General features: G+C 47.0%; 1 protein-coding gene across 2 annotated transcripts in view; it reads left to right on the top strand.

Annotated features, from left to right (window-relative positions):
• The window catches only part of LOC135914962 (UDP-N-acetylglucosamine transferase subunit ALG13-like), a 152,833-nt gene that overhangs the window by 38,847 nt on the left and 96,279 nt on the right, over positions 1-17,707 (top strand). For both annotated transcript variants that reach the window (XM_070528219.1, XM_065447901.2), the window contains exons 12-13: positions 8,333-8,385; positions 16,764-16,844. In XM_070528219.1, the coding sequence (XP_070384320.1) occupies positions 8,333-8,385; positions 16,764-16,844 (134 nt within the window). The remainder of the gene's footprint in view (positions 1-8,332; positions 8,386-16,763; positions 16,845-17,707) is intronic.

Raw genomic sequence — 17,707 nt, 5'->3', positions numbered from 1 at the left:
ACGCACTCATTCGGGCTCGGCAGTAGGCTTGAAGAAATCGTGAATGCGCCGTTGCACGCTGTTCCGTTTACGCGCAATCAGATAAGCCTGAATCTCGGAGAGGGTTGTACGGTCACTATAGGCGGCTGAAAGCACAGTCACTGCTTGTACACGCTCCGCATGCGACGGCAGCGTAGCACATGGTGCGTCAACTTCCGACTGCTGCACCGCCGGACATCATCCGACGGTGCAGCAGAAACCTGACGAATGATCTCGCTGTCGTCAAGTTCTGCGCATGTCAGTACAGCAGTGTCAGCATCTGTGAAACTGTCAATGAGACGGTGTCCGGAATCGCAATGCAACCACTGCGCAAGTCTCGGCAGAACATTATCCGCGTCGGTAGGGAGCACATCGGAAGGCGACAAATCTTAGGCCTCCCGGCACCCGCTCGCCGGCATTCCGCAGCGCAGTCTGCACGGGCACTGTCGGCGCCATTAGAGACTTGACGCGATGTTTCCGTATGCCACGTTGGATCACCGAAACCTCGACACAGCATACAAAGCAAACACCACCGTGCCGACACCAGTCACACAAACGACAAAGCGCGACCTGCTCGCAGTGTCGTGCGCGAAGAAACAAATCAGCTGCTGGATTGTCTTGACATGGCTTACTAAGCTGAAACCGGAACTGCTGCAGAGCCACTCTATCGAACTAGGCAGAAACGATGATGAGAAGCGGGGATTTCCTGTAGCGCCACTTCGTGGGGCAGCAAGGAAGCTCCGCTCAAAACAAAAATGGCGTTCAGCAAGACGAACCATGCACCGGTCAGAGTCGGTGCATGGTGCTCTTGACCGAGTTGGCTCAAGGAGTGTCTGAAAAATCAGACGAGAGGTTGCAAGGTGTCCGAACTTTCGGCAGTTGTTATACATTATGGTCTATGGGGAGAATGGCGGTGCCGCAAGGCTGACCGAATAATCGAGCATGTCTGAATTTTCGGAGTCCGGAAAATTGGTCGGCGACTGTAATTGTCTAACTCGAGAAGTACTGTCCTATTTTTCAAAGTGTCAATGAGGCATTTTTCAGGCACCCCATAATGACATCTAATTGCGATGTTTTCAGCGATGTACTAATGGCACACAATTTTTTCCGTCTGGAAAAAAAGCCTCACGAAGTATGTCAAATACCATGTGAGTGCGCTCCCACCTGCATCATAAAGCAGCGCCGTCAAATAAACTGATTGAAAGCAACCGCATTGCCTGTCGCAAACCTGAAGAGACAGCGCATCACCTTAATAGTGGTAGGGAAGGAGCACCAGCAGCAGGTTTTGTGGCTTTGCAGCTATTCCTTCCTCCCATTTCTACGTCACACTTATCTGTCTCTCAAGACCGAGTGATCACATTGATAACAAAAGCCCCTTGATAACGCGGCTGAAGCACCACTCTGACCATGCACGAAATGCGAAAAGCAATGTAATGGGCATAGAATGTTTCAAAATCCCGGCTTTGCTCGCGCCACAACGAAAGAGAGCGCACAAAGCTATATTTCGCTCCAGAAACTTGTTTCGGACCAAAGCCAAATTAAAGTGAGCGGATTATTTTTCATGAAAGGGTATACGTGCTGCAAAAAAATGTTTCTGTCAAAAAATAAAAGCGAGATAAACAGACCGGGAAGCGACCAACAAGTGTAGAAAAGGCAAAACCGGTGCTTTCAAGAAAGTAAATATACCACTTCTAAAGGAGCTGAATTGGCAATCAGGATGTCTTTACACAAACACACACTGAGATTTTAGTGTTCCCTTATTATCTATGAATTCGTAAGCTCCGTTGAACACAAGCCTAGAGGACGTGTTCGAATAGGTCTTCTTTTGCAGCTACGCAGTATTGTGTCCATTTCATCCCATCTTCAGTGGCTTTCTTGATGACCGATGCCAGAACTCTACGGCAGACATCCGTTGTCCTTGCCTTGAACTAATCTGACGTCCATCTCGATCATGTAAGCACGATCCTTCACATAACCCCAAAAAAAGAAATCGAGTGGAGAGAGGTCAAGTGACCTAGCCGGCCAATTTACAGGCCCGTGCTTTCCAATCTGTTGCGCATGAAAAGTTGCATCCAGCCAGTTTCGTGCTCGGCTGCTGCTTTGTGTGGGTGTCCCATCTTGCTGATACCACAGAAGTGGAAGACGTGACAGTGGGACTTCACCGAGAAACTCATCCACCACTCCCTCAAGGATTTCGTTCATGTAACGCTGTCCAGTCAGCGTGTGTGATCGAAGAAGATGGAACCCATTATAGCACCGGCGTAAATTCTGAACCATGCATTGAGCGTCCACTGGTACTGGTGCCGATTGCACTTTACCCAGTGTAGATTTGAGTCCCTCCAGTAGTGTGCATTATGCAAATTTACCTAGGCGTTTCTGCGAAAATTGGCTTCATCTGTACACATGATGTTGCTCAAAAAGTCCGGTGACTCATCGGCATTTTATGAGGACCCTCAAGAAATCTAGACGGTTCTACAGGTCCCTATCTTCAAAGCATTGGTGCTGGTTAAAGTGGTACAGGTGAAAGGCCGTCATTTAGAATCCTCCAAACTGATAACTCGGAAATTTGTACCTGGGCGGCCACGTCCCGCACGCTAGCAGGAGGGTTTGAGGCCATAAATGCTAGAACATTCGTGCGTAGGCTAGAAATAAAAAATTGAGTCCTCCGCCGCTGTTTCTTGAAGCTGCTGGTTTGTCTCAGGTTTTCATAATTTCTGATGATAGTCGATGTGCTTGGTCTATCGCCACACTTCTATGACTGATATGTATATTTGCAGCCTTCCTCTTGTTACCATTTGCAGATCTTAAGGCAAGGATCTTGTTTACCTTCTACTCGTTAGAGAAAGACATGGTGACAGGGGCGAAGCAAAACGCACCTTTAAACCTTTGCACTGACATTGTCAATTCGCTTTTGTGGTGATAGGTTTTTTGGAAAAAAAAAAAAAACATCCGTGTACTTTATCTATGCTAACAACAGCTATCACAGCTCATTTCCAACTAACACCAAACCCGACATGTTACTTCAGCCGTGGTGGGGCAGATAAAGCACTAGCTTGATCACCTTCACGCCGCGTCCCCAAGCGAGCGACGCTGCTATGACTAAACGCGGTCGGCGGACCAAGTATTGTTCGTGGATTCGTCGTGGCCCCCATGGGTTGTTAGAAGCGGTGGAAATCCGGGGAGCTCCTGGAAGATATTTTGCGCTGCCGTCTCACGCAGCTTAGAAGTCATAAACAGATGCGGCGGCCATTGTCTGCAGAGTCAACACTGGGATGAAGAGGCGCCAGCTCGGGGAAAAGCACCGTGTCTCCGAGAACCCACTAACCTCGGTGTGGTCAGTGAAACCTGTGCGGAAGTGTGTGTAACCGTCTGCCTTAAAGGCGGGTCGGCTACGATGAGTTTTAACGCTCCGAGTTTGTAGCAGGTTGAACGGCCGTTTTTCCTTCACCTAGGGATCTAGGGAGGACAGACTGTATTTAACGAGCCGTTGGCGGCTCCTCAGAGTGCATTCCTCTTGCAGTCATGTTAGACTGATGAACTCTAACGTTCTCAAGTAAATTCTGTAAATAAACCCATATTCCTCGTTGTCATTGAGAAGAAGTCTCTCCCTTCAACAATGTCCTCAGCGTGGATAAGTTGGACGACGGCATGGGCCAGCTACTATCTATTTCATGCCCGACTCCAAACATTACAGTCTCCACATGCATTTAGTGCTGGAGGTTGTGCAATCTTGTGTTTCAGTGATGCATTGAAGCAAGAGGGAGACAAACCATTTGCTTCCATCTGCCTGCACTTTTGGGGATAGCATCGTCCCACTGCAGGCGACACTATCAGCCACGAAGGCAGAGTTAACATGAAAACATTATAGGCCTCGCATTTTACCACCAATGTGAGGATATTGCCGACACAGCATGAAACTTTACCTTTAGTTTTAGACTTTCAAATTTAACAAAATAAATTTCTTTTCTCATTGAAATGTTTTTTTTTTCTAATTGTCCAATAATTCAGACAATGTTACTGCCCCTTCCACATAAAAAAAAATCTGTTGGCAACTGTACTTACATAAAGGTCAAATTTCAGTATAATGAAATAAACTGCCGATTTTACTGACGTCGTTACATCTTGGTTTAACTTCTAGGAAATACATTTCGATGAAAGAAAAACAAACAAGATAATCTTTGAATTGAAGATCTATGAGTAACATTTCATGTGCCATCAAGGTATTCCGGTTTATTGTTGTAGGCAAGCCGGTGATCCGGTAACGAAAGGCGTTTATTCATGGGAGGGAGCGATATAAGTACACTTCAAAAGGGGTGACGTAGGCGTCACATGTTAACAGTCTGGGCGCTATCAGAATGACAGTGTGATATGGCCACATCTCCCCTTTAATGATGATAAGGTCTAGAAGTTTCATCTGGCAACGGGTATCGACAGGGTTCCCGACGCAATCTTGTGCTCCTGCGTAACTGCTGTTGTCCAGGCTGGAGGTCGTCTTCTAAAGGCTCCTGCGAGGTTGATTCTGGCTCCGGTTGAGGTGCTGCCTCTCGCAGGTGTTCTCTTGTGCGACGGATTTCATGGCCGTCTTCGGTCTTCACAATCGTAGATCTTGGCGTTGCGGCTGGCCTTAGCACAATAGCTGGAGCCCAGGTTCTCTGGAGAGTGTCGTAAGTCGTTACGCGTTGTCCCGGCGTCAGCGGGGAAAGGTTCCTGGCGCTGCGGTCGTAGTGGATCTTTTGCCGGCGCCGGATCGTCTGGAGACGGTCGTGGACCTCCTTGCTGGGTATGGCCTCTGGCTCCAGGTGGATTGTTGGTACCGGCAGGAGGGTCCGGGTCTGCCGCCCCATGAGCCTCTGCACAGGAGACTTCAGAACTGGGTCCCTGGGGGTATTACGCCACTCAAGCAGAGCAATTTCAAAATCTGGTGTGCGAAAAGAGCACTTTTTGAGCAGCTTTTTGGCCTCCTGAACAGCTCTTTCCGCCATGCCATTAGAACGCGGGTGATATGGACTTGACGTGACATGCACGTCTAGTTTACTCAAAAAATCTTTGAAATCTGAGCTACTGAAGGGGGGCCCATTGTCACTATACAGCTTCTGTGGCAGCCCATGCACCGAAAAAACTTGTGCACACCAAGTCTTGAGCGCATTAGATGTGGTGTGGCGAAGTTCTCGGACTTCGAAGAAAAAGGAATAGAAGTCAACCATGACGGCGAACTCCCGACCGCCATAGTGAAACAGATCCACGCCTACGGACTCCCATGGCAGGGTCGGAACATCATGGCTCAAAAGGGGCATTTTCTGGTTTCGTGGCTGGTGCATTTGGCATACCTTGCAGGTCTTGCAAAACTGTTTAATATCTGCGGACATATTTGGCCAAAACATTACACTGCTGGCCCTCGCTTTCATCTTATCTGCTCCAGCATGCGCTGCGTGGAGGAGCTGCATGATCTCTGCCCGTTTCGATTTCCGTATAATGACCTTGTTGCTTCGGAAGACTAGCCCATCTTGTGCGTGAACTTCTTCCCTGTAGGTCCAGTATGGCCTTCCCGGCTCTGGGACACCATGCTTGTGCTCCGGCCACGCCGTCTCTGCGTATTCACGGATGATGATCAGTGCCGGATCCTCGTTTGTCGCATCCCGCAAGGTTTTCAAGCGGTGTTCCGACGCTGAAACATAGTCAAGCACATTCACTTGAAACTGCTCGGTTTCTTCTTGCAGTGCCATCTTATTAGGAAACCGCGATAACGCGTCCGCTAGGAATAGCTCTTTACCCGGTTTGTATTGCAAAGTTATTGCGTAACGCTGCAAGCTGAGGCGCATTCGCTGCAAACGAAGCGGGCACTGATGCAGGGGCTTGGAGAAGATCGGTATCAACGGCCGGTGATCCGTTTCGACGATCACGTCTGCTTGGCCGAAAATATAATCATGGAACTTCGTGCACCCATGTACTATCGCAAGCGTTTCTTTTTCAATCTGCGCATAACGCTGTTGTGCCTCTGTTAGAGATCTGGACGAGAAGGCTATGGGATGGCCGTCTTGCATCAAAACAGCCCCTACGCCCGACTGGCTAGCATCGACAGAAAGCGTGGCTGCCTTCTTCGGGTCGAAGTAGGAAAGAATCGGCGCTGTTATCAGTGCCTGGCGCAGTGCTTCAAAACTGGCCTGTTGTTTTTCTGTCCAGACCCATGCGTTATCTTTTCTCAGTAGTTCTCTTAGCGGTTCCGTCAAGACAGACATGTTGGGAATGAAACGCTGTACATAGTTCATTGTGCCGAGAAAAATTTGCAGTTGCTTACTGGTCTTAGGCTCGGGTATTTCCAGAATGTCCTGAACACGCTCCGGGTCGATGCGCAGGCCTTGCGTAGTGCACACCTACTGCACAGCTTCTTTTCCGTCGCAACCGAGTTCACTATCGTAGTTTGCGCTCCGCCTGTTGCTGCGCTTATCTCTTGGAAGTGCTGCTTCCCTTGCTCTTCAATGCGGCAAATGTCTACCGTTTTTTGGTAAGAAGGGTTTTCCGCTAATAGCTTCTGCTGCAAACGCTTGTCTCAGACGCCTAGAACGATACGGCTGCGTAGCATACGGTCTTCTAGAAGTCCGAATTCACAGTTCTTGGCTAAAATTTTCAGTTCGATCAACCAGTCATTAAATGGTTCGCCTTCTTTCTGGTCCCTTGAACCAAAGCGGAATTCGTGGAGGGTTAAGTTGTTTGCTGGCTTGTAGTAGTCCTCGAATTTCTTGATCAAAACTTTGACGTCATTTCTGTCCTCGTCCGCGTCGAACTTGAAAGTGCTGAATGCTTTCCTGCCTTCTTCGCCTATGCTCACGAGAAATGTTGCTGCCTGCACATCGGTTGGCTGCTTAGTCAATTGAGTAGCAGTGGCAAACAGTTCGAACTCACTCTTCCATATTCTCCAACCAAGCCAGGCGTCGTCTGACGTATCCAGGGGTTTCGGCGCCGATAGTAGAGTCGATGGAACTGGCAGCGTCGTAGGCGGGGGTGGTGTCGTCGTCATCTCAACTGGGCTCCGCTGCCACCATGTAGGCAAGCCGGTGATCCGGTAACGAAAGGCGTTTATTCATGGGAGGGAGTGATATAAGTACACTTCAAAAGGGGTGACGTAGGCGTCACATGTTAACAGTCTGGGCGCTATCAGAATGACAGTGTGATATGGCCACAATTGTCAAGCAATCAATTCAGTTTATTCTTTCCGCAAGACATTGTTAAGCAATGCCATTGATAAGCAGGCAATGTGTAGTTAAGTGAAACATTGTAATTGACATGCTAAATGTCTTATCAGCATGATGCACTTAGTAATCCCCTTATTGAGCTGCAGGATATATTATATGAGCCTCACAAGGGGATCATTCTTAAGCTTTACAGAATTTTGACAAATTGCTCTTGGCAGATAGCATAATTCTAGTCCTTGAGCTGGATTATTCAAAGAGGAGGGCATTGCTTGTATGAGAAAGCGAAAAGCGCCTAATCAACTAATTGACAAAAATTCACTACTTAACTAATTCAGAGGATGGCACGTTGAGATATGTGCCATCAACTAGCAATAAAAATTCACTGTTGTTCCTTGTTCCACTTGCTTTTTTTAACAAAACACTTTTTTTATGCTTTGAAGCGCAAAAATAACTGAAATACCCATGTATTTAGTTGCACACTTTGACAATGAATATTTCGAAACCGTTGTGATCCTGACAATTCATTCTAAGTAAATACGCCTTGCGAACTCACTGGCTACAATTCATTTGTTGTAGTATGTGCCTTGAAGTAATTAAGAAGTTAATGTGATGTATTGTTAATTAGTTGAACATGTGTTTCGATTTCTTGTGCATGTCCGCTTCATCGAATAATCCAGCTCAAGGACTAGAGTTAAGCTATCTGCCAGAGGTGACTTTTAAAAATTCTGTAAAACTTAAAAATGATCGCCCCAAATGTTGATTAGACAAGCAAGCTGCTGGATCTCTGCACATCTGTATGAGCACTAAGATTGTCACACCAAGATGTGGCCTCGGGAACTAGTATGGTGCATGTTCCCTTCCAAACATGCATCAGTGGCACATGCCCTGTTTGTGATAGCATCCTATTTGGAAGACCAACTCGCAGTCATTTTACTACTTTTATTCAGCTTTGTATTTTTGCCTACAGTTGTAAAATGTATTGCTCTATATTTTTTGTGCGTGTTGCTGGTGTGTTGGTTTGCAAGTGAGCTTGAGAGTGATAAACAGGATTGTTAACTTAGTTTGTGTAGGTTCTGATAGTCAAAATCAGAACTTAAGACAGTCAAATTTCCTTATCTTTGAAGGTGCACAGTCCCATATGACAAAGTTCAGGCACTGCCCCTGCCAGCGCACAAAGGTAAGGATCCATGAGATATGACCTTCCAGTGTGTAAGGTAAAATAAACAACCTTTGGTAATGTTTCGTAGCACAGTTTTACATTACAGTATTGTGTGAATTGATTTTTAGTAAGATGTGTGGAAATTTGGCATTTAATTTAAAACTATCTATTCTTTGTATCCTATATGATACGTGGCACAAGCTCCAAAAATAAAAACTCCACATAACAGGAATGATCTACCTTATGTTGCTTGCTAATTTGCATGTTACTCTTATGTTTAATGTCTTGTGAAATATTGTGACTTTTCAGTAGTTAGTGAATGAACAGTGAAATTGGTAAAGCTAGCTCTCTACAGAAAGCTTGCAGAAGTAAATACATATGTATAATCTTAAGGTTTCAAGAGAATATCTTCATTTGTTGAAAATATTGATGGTCTATTAGAACTGTCTGTTTCCCAAGTTCTTCGACTGAGTTTTTTTTTGTTGTTGTTGTTGCTACTCATTTAATATTATGCAGTGTTCTGTGTCACGATCCGCCTGGTTTCGTGAATGAGGGAGGGCTCGAGGCACCCTCTGTTAGATAGACGCTCTGCAGTGTGGTGGTGATGAACGATGACTGACTGCCGAGCAGCTGTGCTCGTCGGGGTTTATTGGGTGCGATGACCGGTGTTGCCTACCGAGCCTGGCGGGCCAATGAAGATTATGCCCGAGAGGGCATCACATGCTTGTTACACCCCCTTATCCCTAGTTTGTTTGTCGACAACAAAAAAATGTCCAAGGCTAGTACGAGGTTCTGCCTCCGTCCTAGCCGGGTCGACAGTGCCTGCTACCCAGGCGAGTAACGGTCCAGTGGTCTCCGCCGTCGAGTACTCCGCCTGGGCACCGGTGTTGACGGGCCGGGTGTGGCAACGCCGGGTGCTGCCTGAGCCAGCCTTGCTTCGTCCGGATGGTTCGCAATGGTCGGCCTTGTGAGTAGTGCCGGACTTGACACCGGCCCAACAGGTGCCGCACCACTGGCAATGCTTGCCGCCTCTGAGGTGGGCGGTGCTCCGCTGGAAGCGACTGATGTTGCCGCTGGTCCTCCTGCGGGCTGGAACTCTGCAGTGGCAGTCGAGGGTGCTGGCCAGGTCTCGAGGCGTGACCTAACATGATCGGCATGCAGGTTTCACATGGCCCCATCTGGCATGTGAACGAGCAGCGATGAGGCGCTGGCAGGAGACACCACCTGTCCGGCGGACCAGGGTGGGCCAGGATGGAAGTTTCTGGTGAAAACTGTTGCTCCCAACTGCGGCAAAGGCCCGGGACGGCACCCTCGGTCAGCAGTCAGCTTCTGCTTCAGTTGCTTCAGGAGCACTGTGGATTGGAGGTCCGGATGCAAGACGTCCAAGGGTGTCTTGACTATCCGACCCAGCAGGAGCTCACAGGGGGCACAGTCAGTGACACTGTGGGGCGTGGTCCGATACTGGAACAGTATCCGGGTAATCTGCTTCCGGAAATCCCCTGTCTGGCTCTTCTTGAGCTTGTCCTTGATGGTTTGCACCACCCGCTCGACTTCATCGTTTGAAGCAGGGTGGTACGGCGGAGCAATCATCCGGCGCATTCCGTTCTTTGTCAGCCAGGCCAGGTACTCTGTGCTGGCGAAAGCAGGACCATTGTCGGACACGACGTCTGGCAACCCCTGGGCAGCGAAGACCTGTCATAGCACTGCAATGGTCGCGCCTGCTGATGGAGTGGTGACAGGTAGAACCTCCACCCACTTCGAAAAGGCGTCCACCACCACCAGGAAGTAATGGCCCTTGAAGGGCCCCCCAAAATCCACATGTAGGCGGGATAAGGGTCTCTGTGGGAATAACCAGGGGGTGATTTCCACATGACGTGAGGCCCGCTGATGCTCCTGGCAGATTTGGCAGCTCTGCACCATGTGAGCGATGTCCTGGTCCAGGCCAGGCCACCAAACATGGGTCCGGGCCACCATCTTGGTCTTTTTCACACCAGGATGACCCGCGTGCAGCAACTGCAGGACCCTGGACCGGAGACTTTGTGGGATCACCACCCTGGAACCCTACAGTAGGCAGCCCTGCTGCAAGCTCAGCTCAGTGGCCTTTTGGCTATAGGCCTGCTGAACCAATTCCTCCCCACGGGACACCGCCGTGACCACCTGAGACAGGACTGGGTCCCGGCTGGTCGCTTGCGATACCGCAGATCTGGAGAGCACCTCCGGGTACGCATGCTCCAGCATGAACACTTCAGCAGGTTCTGGAACAGCATCAGGCACCTCTGACGGGGCAGGCGGCTCAGGGCATCAGCAGGTCCCAGGTCCTTTCCCGGGCGGTAAACCAGCTGGTAACTGTAAGCACTTAGGGCCTCACTAAGCTAATGATGTTTGATAATTGTTCTCTTATTTGCATTACTGGCCTGAGCCAGATAATCAAAATAATGCAACCACATAATTATGCTTTAGCATGCAAACTGCCAACAGTGGCTGTCAATTTCGCATTGACTACTGCTGTTTCACCTACAATGGCTATGCATGACTGCGCTTTGAAATGCAAACTGCTAAAGGTGCCTTTCAAGCGTGTCCCAACTACTGTTATTTCATCACAGAGCTCGTCATGCTCGATGGTGGCTTCCCAATAGAGTATTTTGGGCCTTCTGACATTGGCATTATTCATCTCAATAGGCTGGAAAAAACAGTAGGGGCAGCACAACTACCTGGAAGCAGGCTGCCTAACAGGGGCATGTCGCTCTCCATTGCTCTTATTTGTTCAAGTGGCTTGAGGAAATTAACAATGACTGTGCGGTGGAGTAAACGGAGCCGACGGTGTGTATCTGTTATTGCCTGGCTGCATATGTATTGGCCTTAAGGGTCATGTAAAGCTTTACGATGGCTCCAACATGACTGCTATTGTTTTCCTTTCGACACGCAGGCTGCCATCATTGGCGGTCAATTTCGCCTCGGCTGCTGCTACTTCACCATAGGGCCCGTCAACTCGATAATGGCTGCCCTAGTGAGCACTTTGGGCCTCACTAAGCTAATGATGTTTTATAACTGTTCTCTTATTTGCATTATTTGCATGAGCCGGATAACCAAAATAAACGATGCAACCAGATGAATGCGCTTTGGCATTCAGATGCCAAAGTGGCTTTACAGATGCTACGAACTCAAACAGAAGATTTTTCACCATCCTTTCGCTGTAGGTGATGCTATTGCTTTTGATCTACTCCTGTATTTTTTATTCCAAGCTGTCGTCGGCAATTTCTCTTCTCGCTGGGTATAGTAAGGTGCATTGTCCGAAACGACGACGCTACCAGCTGGCAACTTCTGCAGAACGTCATTAAACCATCCCTCGTAGTGATTGCCATCCATCTCTTCGTGGTAGTCGCCTGTTTTTTGGCCTCGGAATACATCTAAGCAGCCGTCGACGAAGCCATCCTTGCTGCCGATGTGCGTCACAATCAGGCGCTGGCCTTTTCCAGAAGTAAAACTCTTTCTTGGGCTATTTGGTTCATGCTTGAATGAGTAAAGGCAAGGCACAAAAGACAAAGACTGATGAAGGACACAAACGACAGGACCGGCGCCACTCGGGCTTAAGTATTTTGCATACGCGCCTGACGTGCCCAGAAGATGGTTGCAAGATGCCGAAGATGCGTCGAAGAGGAGCCGGTCCTGTCGTTTGTGTCCTTCATTAGTCCTTATCTTTTGCGCCTTACCTTTACTCATTTTCTAGAAGGTTGTTTCAGACCCGTTGACAGGCCATTTACTCGAGCATACAGGCGTCCATGCTTTTGCACCACGGTGTCTGTCCACACGATCAACTGAGTGTGTCGCGCCGTCACCCATGTGTCATCCAGGAAAAATATCTTTCGGCCTTCCACCCAGTAGCGCTCCACGTCACAAAGGTAGCGATTCCGTCATTTAGCGATGTCATCCCAGTCAGTAAGCAGCGAATTCTGGCTCCTCTTCTCGTGCTTGAATCCAATCTCGACAAGCAGGTGACGTACAGTACACCGCTTCAGTGATGGGCGATCCATACGCTTCGAGAACTCGTTAGTTATCTTTTCGGCTGTCAGTATTGTTGTGGTGAAAGAGATTGTGCACACATGACCTCAGCAGGCACAAAGTGAAGCTGTCATACTTCGTCCTGCGTCTTCTTTTCTCTGCATTTCGTAGGCGCTTTTGCGAGGGCGTCGACAGTTTGCAACCAGAAATGTGTGACACTTTGGCCTTCCTCCTCACCTTGAACACTGTGCTTTCGTTGACACCGAGCATCTCGGCTACAAACTTGGTCGTGGCCTCCGCGCTGCATTCAGGCTCCCTGTTACGCAATACGAGGATCATGTTGTGTGAATCCCTATCCAGGATATGGCCACTCTTGTTATTCTTGTCGAGGCTCCTTGGTGGTGTGGACATCAAGGCTCGTTCGGCAACAAAGTCCGAAGTCAACTCACTGGGCACCACGGCGGAAAACTCGCACGCAATGCCTTGCGCGAATGGGCGAGATTGCAGGCTTGCAAAAAAAAAATTATAATAATAATGAAAAGGAAGAAAGAATTGTGACAACACAAAACCAAAAAATATAAATTTTATGCTATTTAAAACCAAGAGTGTTTATTTAAAACGATGAATGAAGCATTCTTGTACCTTCCTGCCTCGACCGTATTCTCGCCCCAGGTTTGTAATGGTTGCGATAAATGCATTGTTGCATATAAGTACTTTTTCAATAGCAACTGATTCATTTTAAGCTTGAAAAACGAGTAGTAGATACGCCGTGTACATGTGAACAAGCGCAAAAGCCTTGCGGAGCTGCTCTTTCTACCTTTGTCACTTGCAATGAAGCTAAAGAGTAGACGATGGGCAGCGTTGTAAAAGGCACGTGGTTATTTTTCTGTTGCTATCTGGCATGTGCTGTCGCACATGAGGGCTTTACTAAACAAGTCATCAAAATAGAAAAGTCTTTATTTATACCGAGAATTACGCGTTTCAAGTGCAAGGTTTTTCGAGCAGGTCTATTTAAGTCGCGGAGGCAATCGGCTGTCATGCTTCGGTCATCTGGGTGGGGCTTCCCCTTTTTTCTAAAATTGTATCCGACTATAGTCGAAGTACACGGTTCTTGTTATTTTGTATAACCCCCATGTTATATGCTATATATTGCAAATCTCTAAAGATTTGCTATTCAGATGTGCAATTAAAAAAGAAAAAGTCATTTTCTGAATGCTTTTTTGTATTTACTGCCTGAACTTAGTGTTCAGTTAACTTCGCCATTGTACATACTTGTTATGCGGTGAATCATGTTAGAAGAGGGGAAAGGGGCCAATGTCGCGGGACAAAGTATGTGCTCCTTAATCATACACAGCTTGTACATATGCTGTTTCTGTCCAAGTCAAAAAGTCGACAGGAAAACCAATAGCTTATTGGATTATTGAACATGTTGGTGCTATAAGTGTATTGTTGCTATATGAGTACCGTATTTACTCGAATCTAATGCACACTTTTTTTTCCAATAAAATGGGTCTAAAAATTGCATGCGCATTAGAATTGAGTACCACCCTAAATCTGCGTTACCATACTGCCATCGGCATATCGAAATGGCTGCTTTCTACACGCGTTGAGCCTAGCTGTCGTCAGTGGCGTAGCAACAGGGGGGGCCGGGGGGCCGGGGGGCCGTGGGCCCCGGGTGCAAGGGGCCAGTGAGGGGGGGGGTGTCATATACGTCTGAAGACACCCCTCTTTCCGCCGGCTACACCCGGGATGGGGGGTGACAGAAGACCTACGGGCCCCGGGTGCCAGACGACCTAGCTACGCCACTGGCTGTCGTAGCTTCCTCCATGTGCTTTAGTAGGTGTGCTTAGGTTAGCACACCATCCGTCTCCCCGTTTTCTGCGTTTGCTCTGTCAGCCTGGAAGTGCCAAGTGCCGGAGTTAAAAGGAAAGTGGTCATGTGTGCGGAGATGGATGGAAATCAGGCCACATCACGGGTGTTCGGAGTTCCCGAAACTTGCATGCGGGACTGCCGCAAACAGAGCAGGCGTTCTACTCCAGTAGCTGCTGTGTATGGCGCGGTCACGCGCCCCCTTTCTTGAAATGATGTGCAATGGAGACAGCCTATGCAACTAGGTGCACCATGCTGCATTCTCGTCGCTTAGTTCGCGTTGAAGTTGAGTACTAGTGACAGAATTTAACTGAGGAGTGCTTTCATCATCGGGCAAGTGCTTGAATGTCCCGGGGGAGTCTCTAATCACTTCCTGCATTTACCTCAATTTCTCTATTATTAAGGCTCTGTTCATGATAATGTTTATGCCTTGGAGATTCTCTAGCAGTAATCTTATCACGTTAGCATGACTTAGTATTTGCCTTTAGTGTCCCTTTAATTCACACTCTGTGGTACGCACTTAAATATGCAGTACAATAGCCACAGAAGAAGCAGACATAAAGACAATGCTAAATCCCAAATTATGCCGCACTGTCGTGCAACTAGATAAGAGTAACTTCTGGCACAGGCTTTAGACAGCTTTGGATGTGGCCCCAGAGACAGCAAGAAAGAAATAAAAAGCACACAGCTGCTTTGAACTGCAGAAACTATGAGTAGAAGACTTGAAAGTACCACTGCTCTGTCAGGGCACCCCGTCTATTTTCATAAGTCATGTCAAGTTACGTCAACATATTTTATACCACAACCAATACTATACGGATACTCCTGGCAAACTTTGGTGGCAATAGATGAGGCAGTGAGCATGTCCAATGCAGAAATGGTGGTCAGTTGGGCAGCATTTTGTGCTTTCACGGGGAACATTGTTGTAGTCATCATGCTGGCTCTACTTCAAGTTTGCCGTTACTGACACTCCACATTGCATTCGCTGTACTGTTGCCAAAATGGGGCCCCTGTGCGATTATGGACTGCAGGCAAGAATCACGAATCGATGGCACCAGTCTTGGTGAACATTACAGCAAAAACACAGGGGAAAAGAGACATCGAAATATTGAGGAGCTGAAGGGACCACTGCCAGTGCTTGTTGATAGGGCTTTACCTGTCATGGCCGACGGAGTGCTTACAAGGTCACAGTTTTGTAGTCCCATCTGCCCCCGTCGCACTTGCACACCAATTGGTCTTATTTGGCATAGCGGAATCGGTTTATTTAAATGCCAGTGACACAAATGTCTAAAGTGTATAATAGCTGTAATTAACATAATGTAATTGTGTAATAATGTATAATGTAATTGTAATTGTAATGTAATGTAATTGTAATATAATGTATAATGTAATGTAATTGTATAATAGCTGTAAAGTGTATAATAGCTGTGTCTTACCAGTACTCACCTACGGGGCAGAAACCTGGAGGCTTACGAAAAGGGTTCTACTCAAATTGAGGACGACGCAACGAGCTATGGAAAGAAGAATGATAGGTGTAACGTTAAGGGATAAGAAAAGAGCAGATTGGGTGAGGGAACAAACGCGAGTTAATGACATCTTAGTTGAAATCAAGAAAAAGAAATGGGCATGGGCAGGACTTGTAATGAGGAGGGAAGATAACCGATGGTCATTGAGGGTTACGGACTGGATTCCAAGGGAAGGGAAACGTAGCAGGGGACGGCAGAAAGTTAGGTGGGTGGATGAGATTAAGAAATTTGCAGGGACGGCATGGCCACAATTAGTACATGACCGGGGTTGTTGGAGAAATATGGGAGAGGCCTTTGCCCTGCAGTGGGCGTAACCAGGCTGATGATGATGATGATGACACAAATGCGCATCATGAGTTCTACTAGCATGACAAAGTGGAGGGGACTACTGTGGAATCAAGTCGATTGTATATTAAATTTCTACATTCTCAGTGCATGAGTTCTGTGACCACCACCAATCTATCATAAGCTTTTCGAAGTGGCACAATGAAGTTTCTTTGGGAAATTGCAAGTGCTTCCTTTACTGGAATCTAAGGAATGGAATGGACCAGCTCAGCCACTCCTGGTGTGGGGAATGGTCCAACTCCCACCATTTCTATGAGTTGAAGAATTGTGGGCATCTCCACTCGCTGGAATGGAGGGAAGCACTCTGCAACTCTGGTCTTGGCTTGGAAAGAATTTCAAACCTGTAAGGATCTGTAAAGATAGTGGTGAAACCTGAAACATTGCTTGGCCTGTCATATGAAAGAGACCTCTGAGTTAGCGCTTCGATTTAGTACACTTTCACTTGGCATGACGTGGCGTAATGTGCATTGCTGTGCTCTGGGATAACACTGTATGTTACATCTAGTGAAAGTGAAATTTTTCGCCAAACTTTTTTCCTGATCTCATGGTGAGTGCCCCAACTGTACTCGTGATCGTGAGTTCTGTCACTGCTTTTGGCTTGCTGTGCAATCTCGGCTATAACAGAGAAAGGTTACTGCATTTGATTCCCACCTACAGTATTGACTTCGTGCGAAGGGCCTGTTCCACACCAGCTACAGGGTTGCCTCTACCAGCAGACGTTGCTGCCAAGCATTCAAGGTAATGTGGGTTTCTTCACTGCTCCTTTCTCATTGGCTATTGTGCCACTTATCAATTGTCCAGCCTGTTACAGTAGCTGAGTGTCTCAGTATTGTGCCATCAAGCATGATGTCATGAGTTCTCTCCTGTGGCAGCAGCTGAATTCTGATGTACACAGCTCGACAGCTTTTGTGAAGAGAGGAGCATTCATAGTGGTTTGTTGTGAAAGGAATTTGTTCCAAACAGTGTTACTTGCACTTATTAGGCAACTTGATTCTGAATTTTTCAAAACATGGTTGTTAGTACTACATGGTGATTCCACATGAGATCAAACATGCATGTCCGGTTGAAAAATTTATTTTGTCTGTCTTGTTTTTATGTCATGTAGGAATATTCAAACTGCACAGAACCAAAAATTTTATCCCTGAAAAGCGTTCCCAGCAGGCTAAAAAAATATTTGAAAGTGGTGGCGGGAGCATCCTCGTATTGCTTACCACAATATTTTCCGATTTCACAGCCGAATTAAATGCAAACTAAAAACGTGTTGCAAACCTTTTCTGCTCATTTTAATATGCTTCACAGTAAAATAATTACATACATTTTTGATGCTGTCCACAAACGAAAAAAATGTTGAAAATCTCTAAACATGAACCAAAGAGAAATTTTGGAACTTTGATGCGTCTTTGTGCGTTTTCTATTTCTCAGAACTTCAAGAAAGTGTCAAACATAGAACATTCTCTTTGCAACGTTTATCCATAATATTATCTTCCAACATAAAACACAAGAAAAAAATAGGTCAATAAGCTTTTAAAAAAACTCATTTTCAAAAGTAAAATAAACTCCAGTTCCAATTCTTGAAAAAAATGTTTGGTGGAAGTCTACTT

The sequence above is a fragment of the Dermacentor albipictus genome, unplaced genomic scaffold (genome assembly GCF_038994185.2).
Source record: "Dermacentor albipictus isolate Rhodes 1998 colony unplaced genomic scaffold, USDA_Dalb.pri_finalv2 scaffold_11, whole genome shotgun sequence".
Taxonomy (NCBI): domain Eukaryota; kingdom Metazoa; phylum Arthropoda; class Arachnida; order Ixodida; family Ixodidae; genus Dermacentor; species Dermacentor albipictus.
The sequence above is the reverse complement of the archived record's forward strand: the minus strand, read 5'-3'. Positions and strand labels throughout refer to the sequence as shown.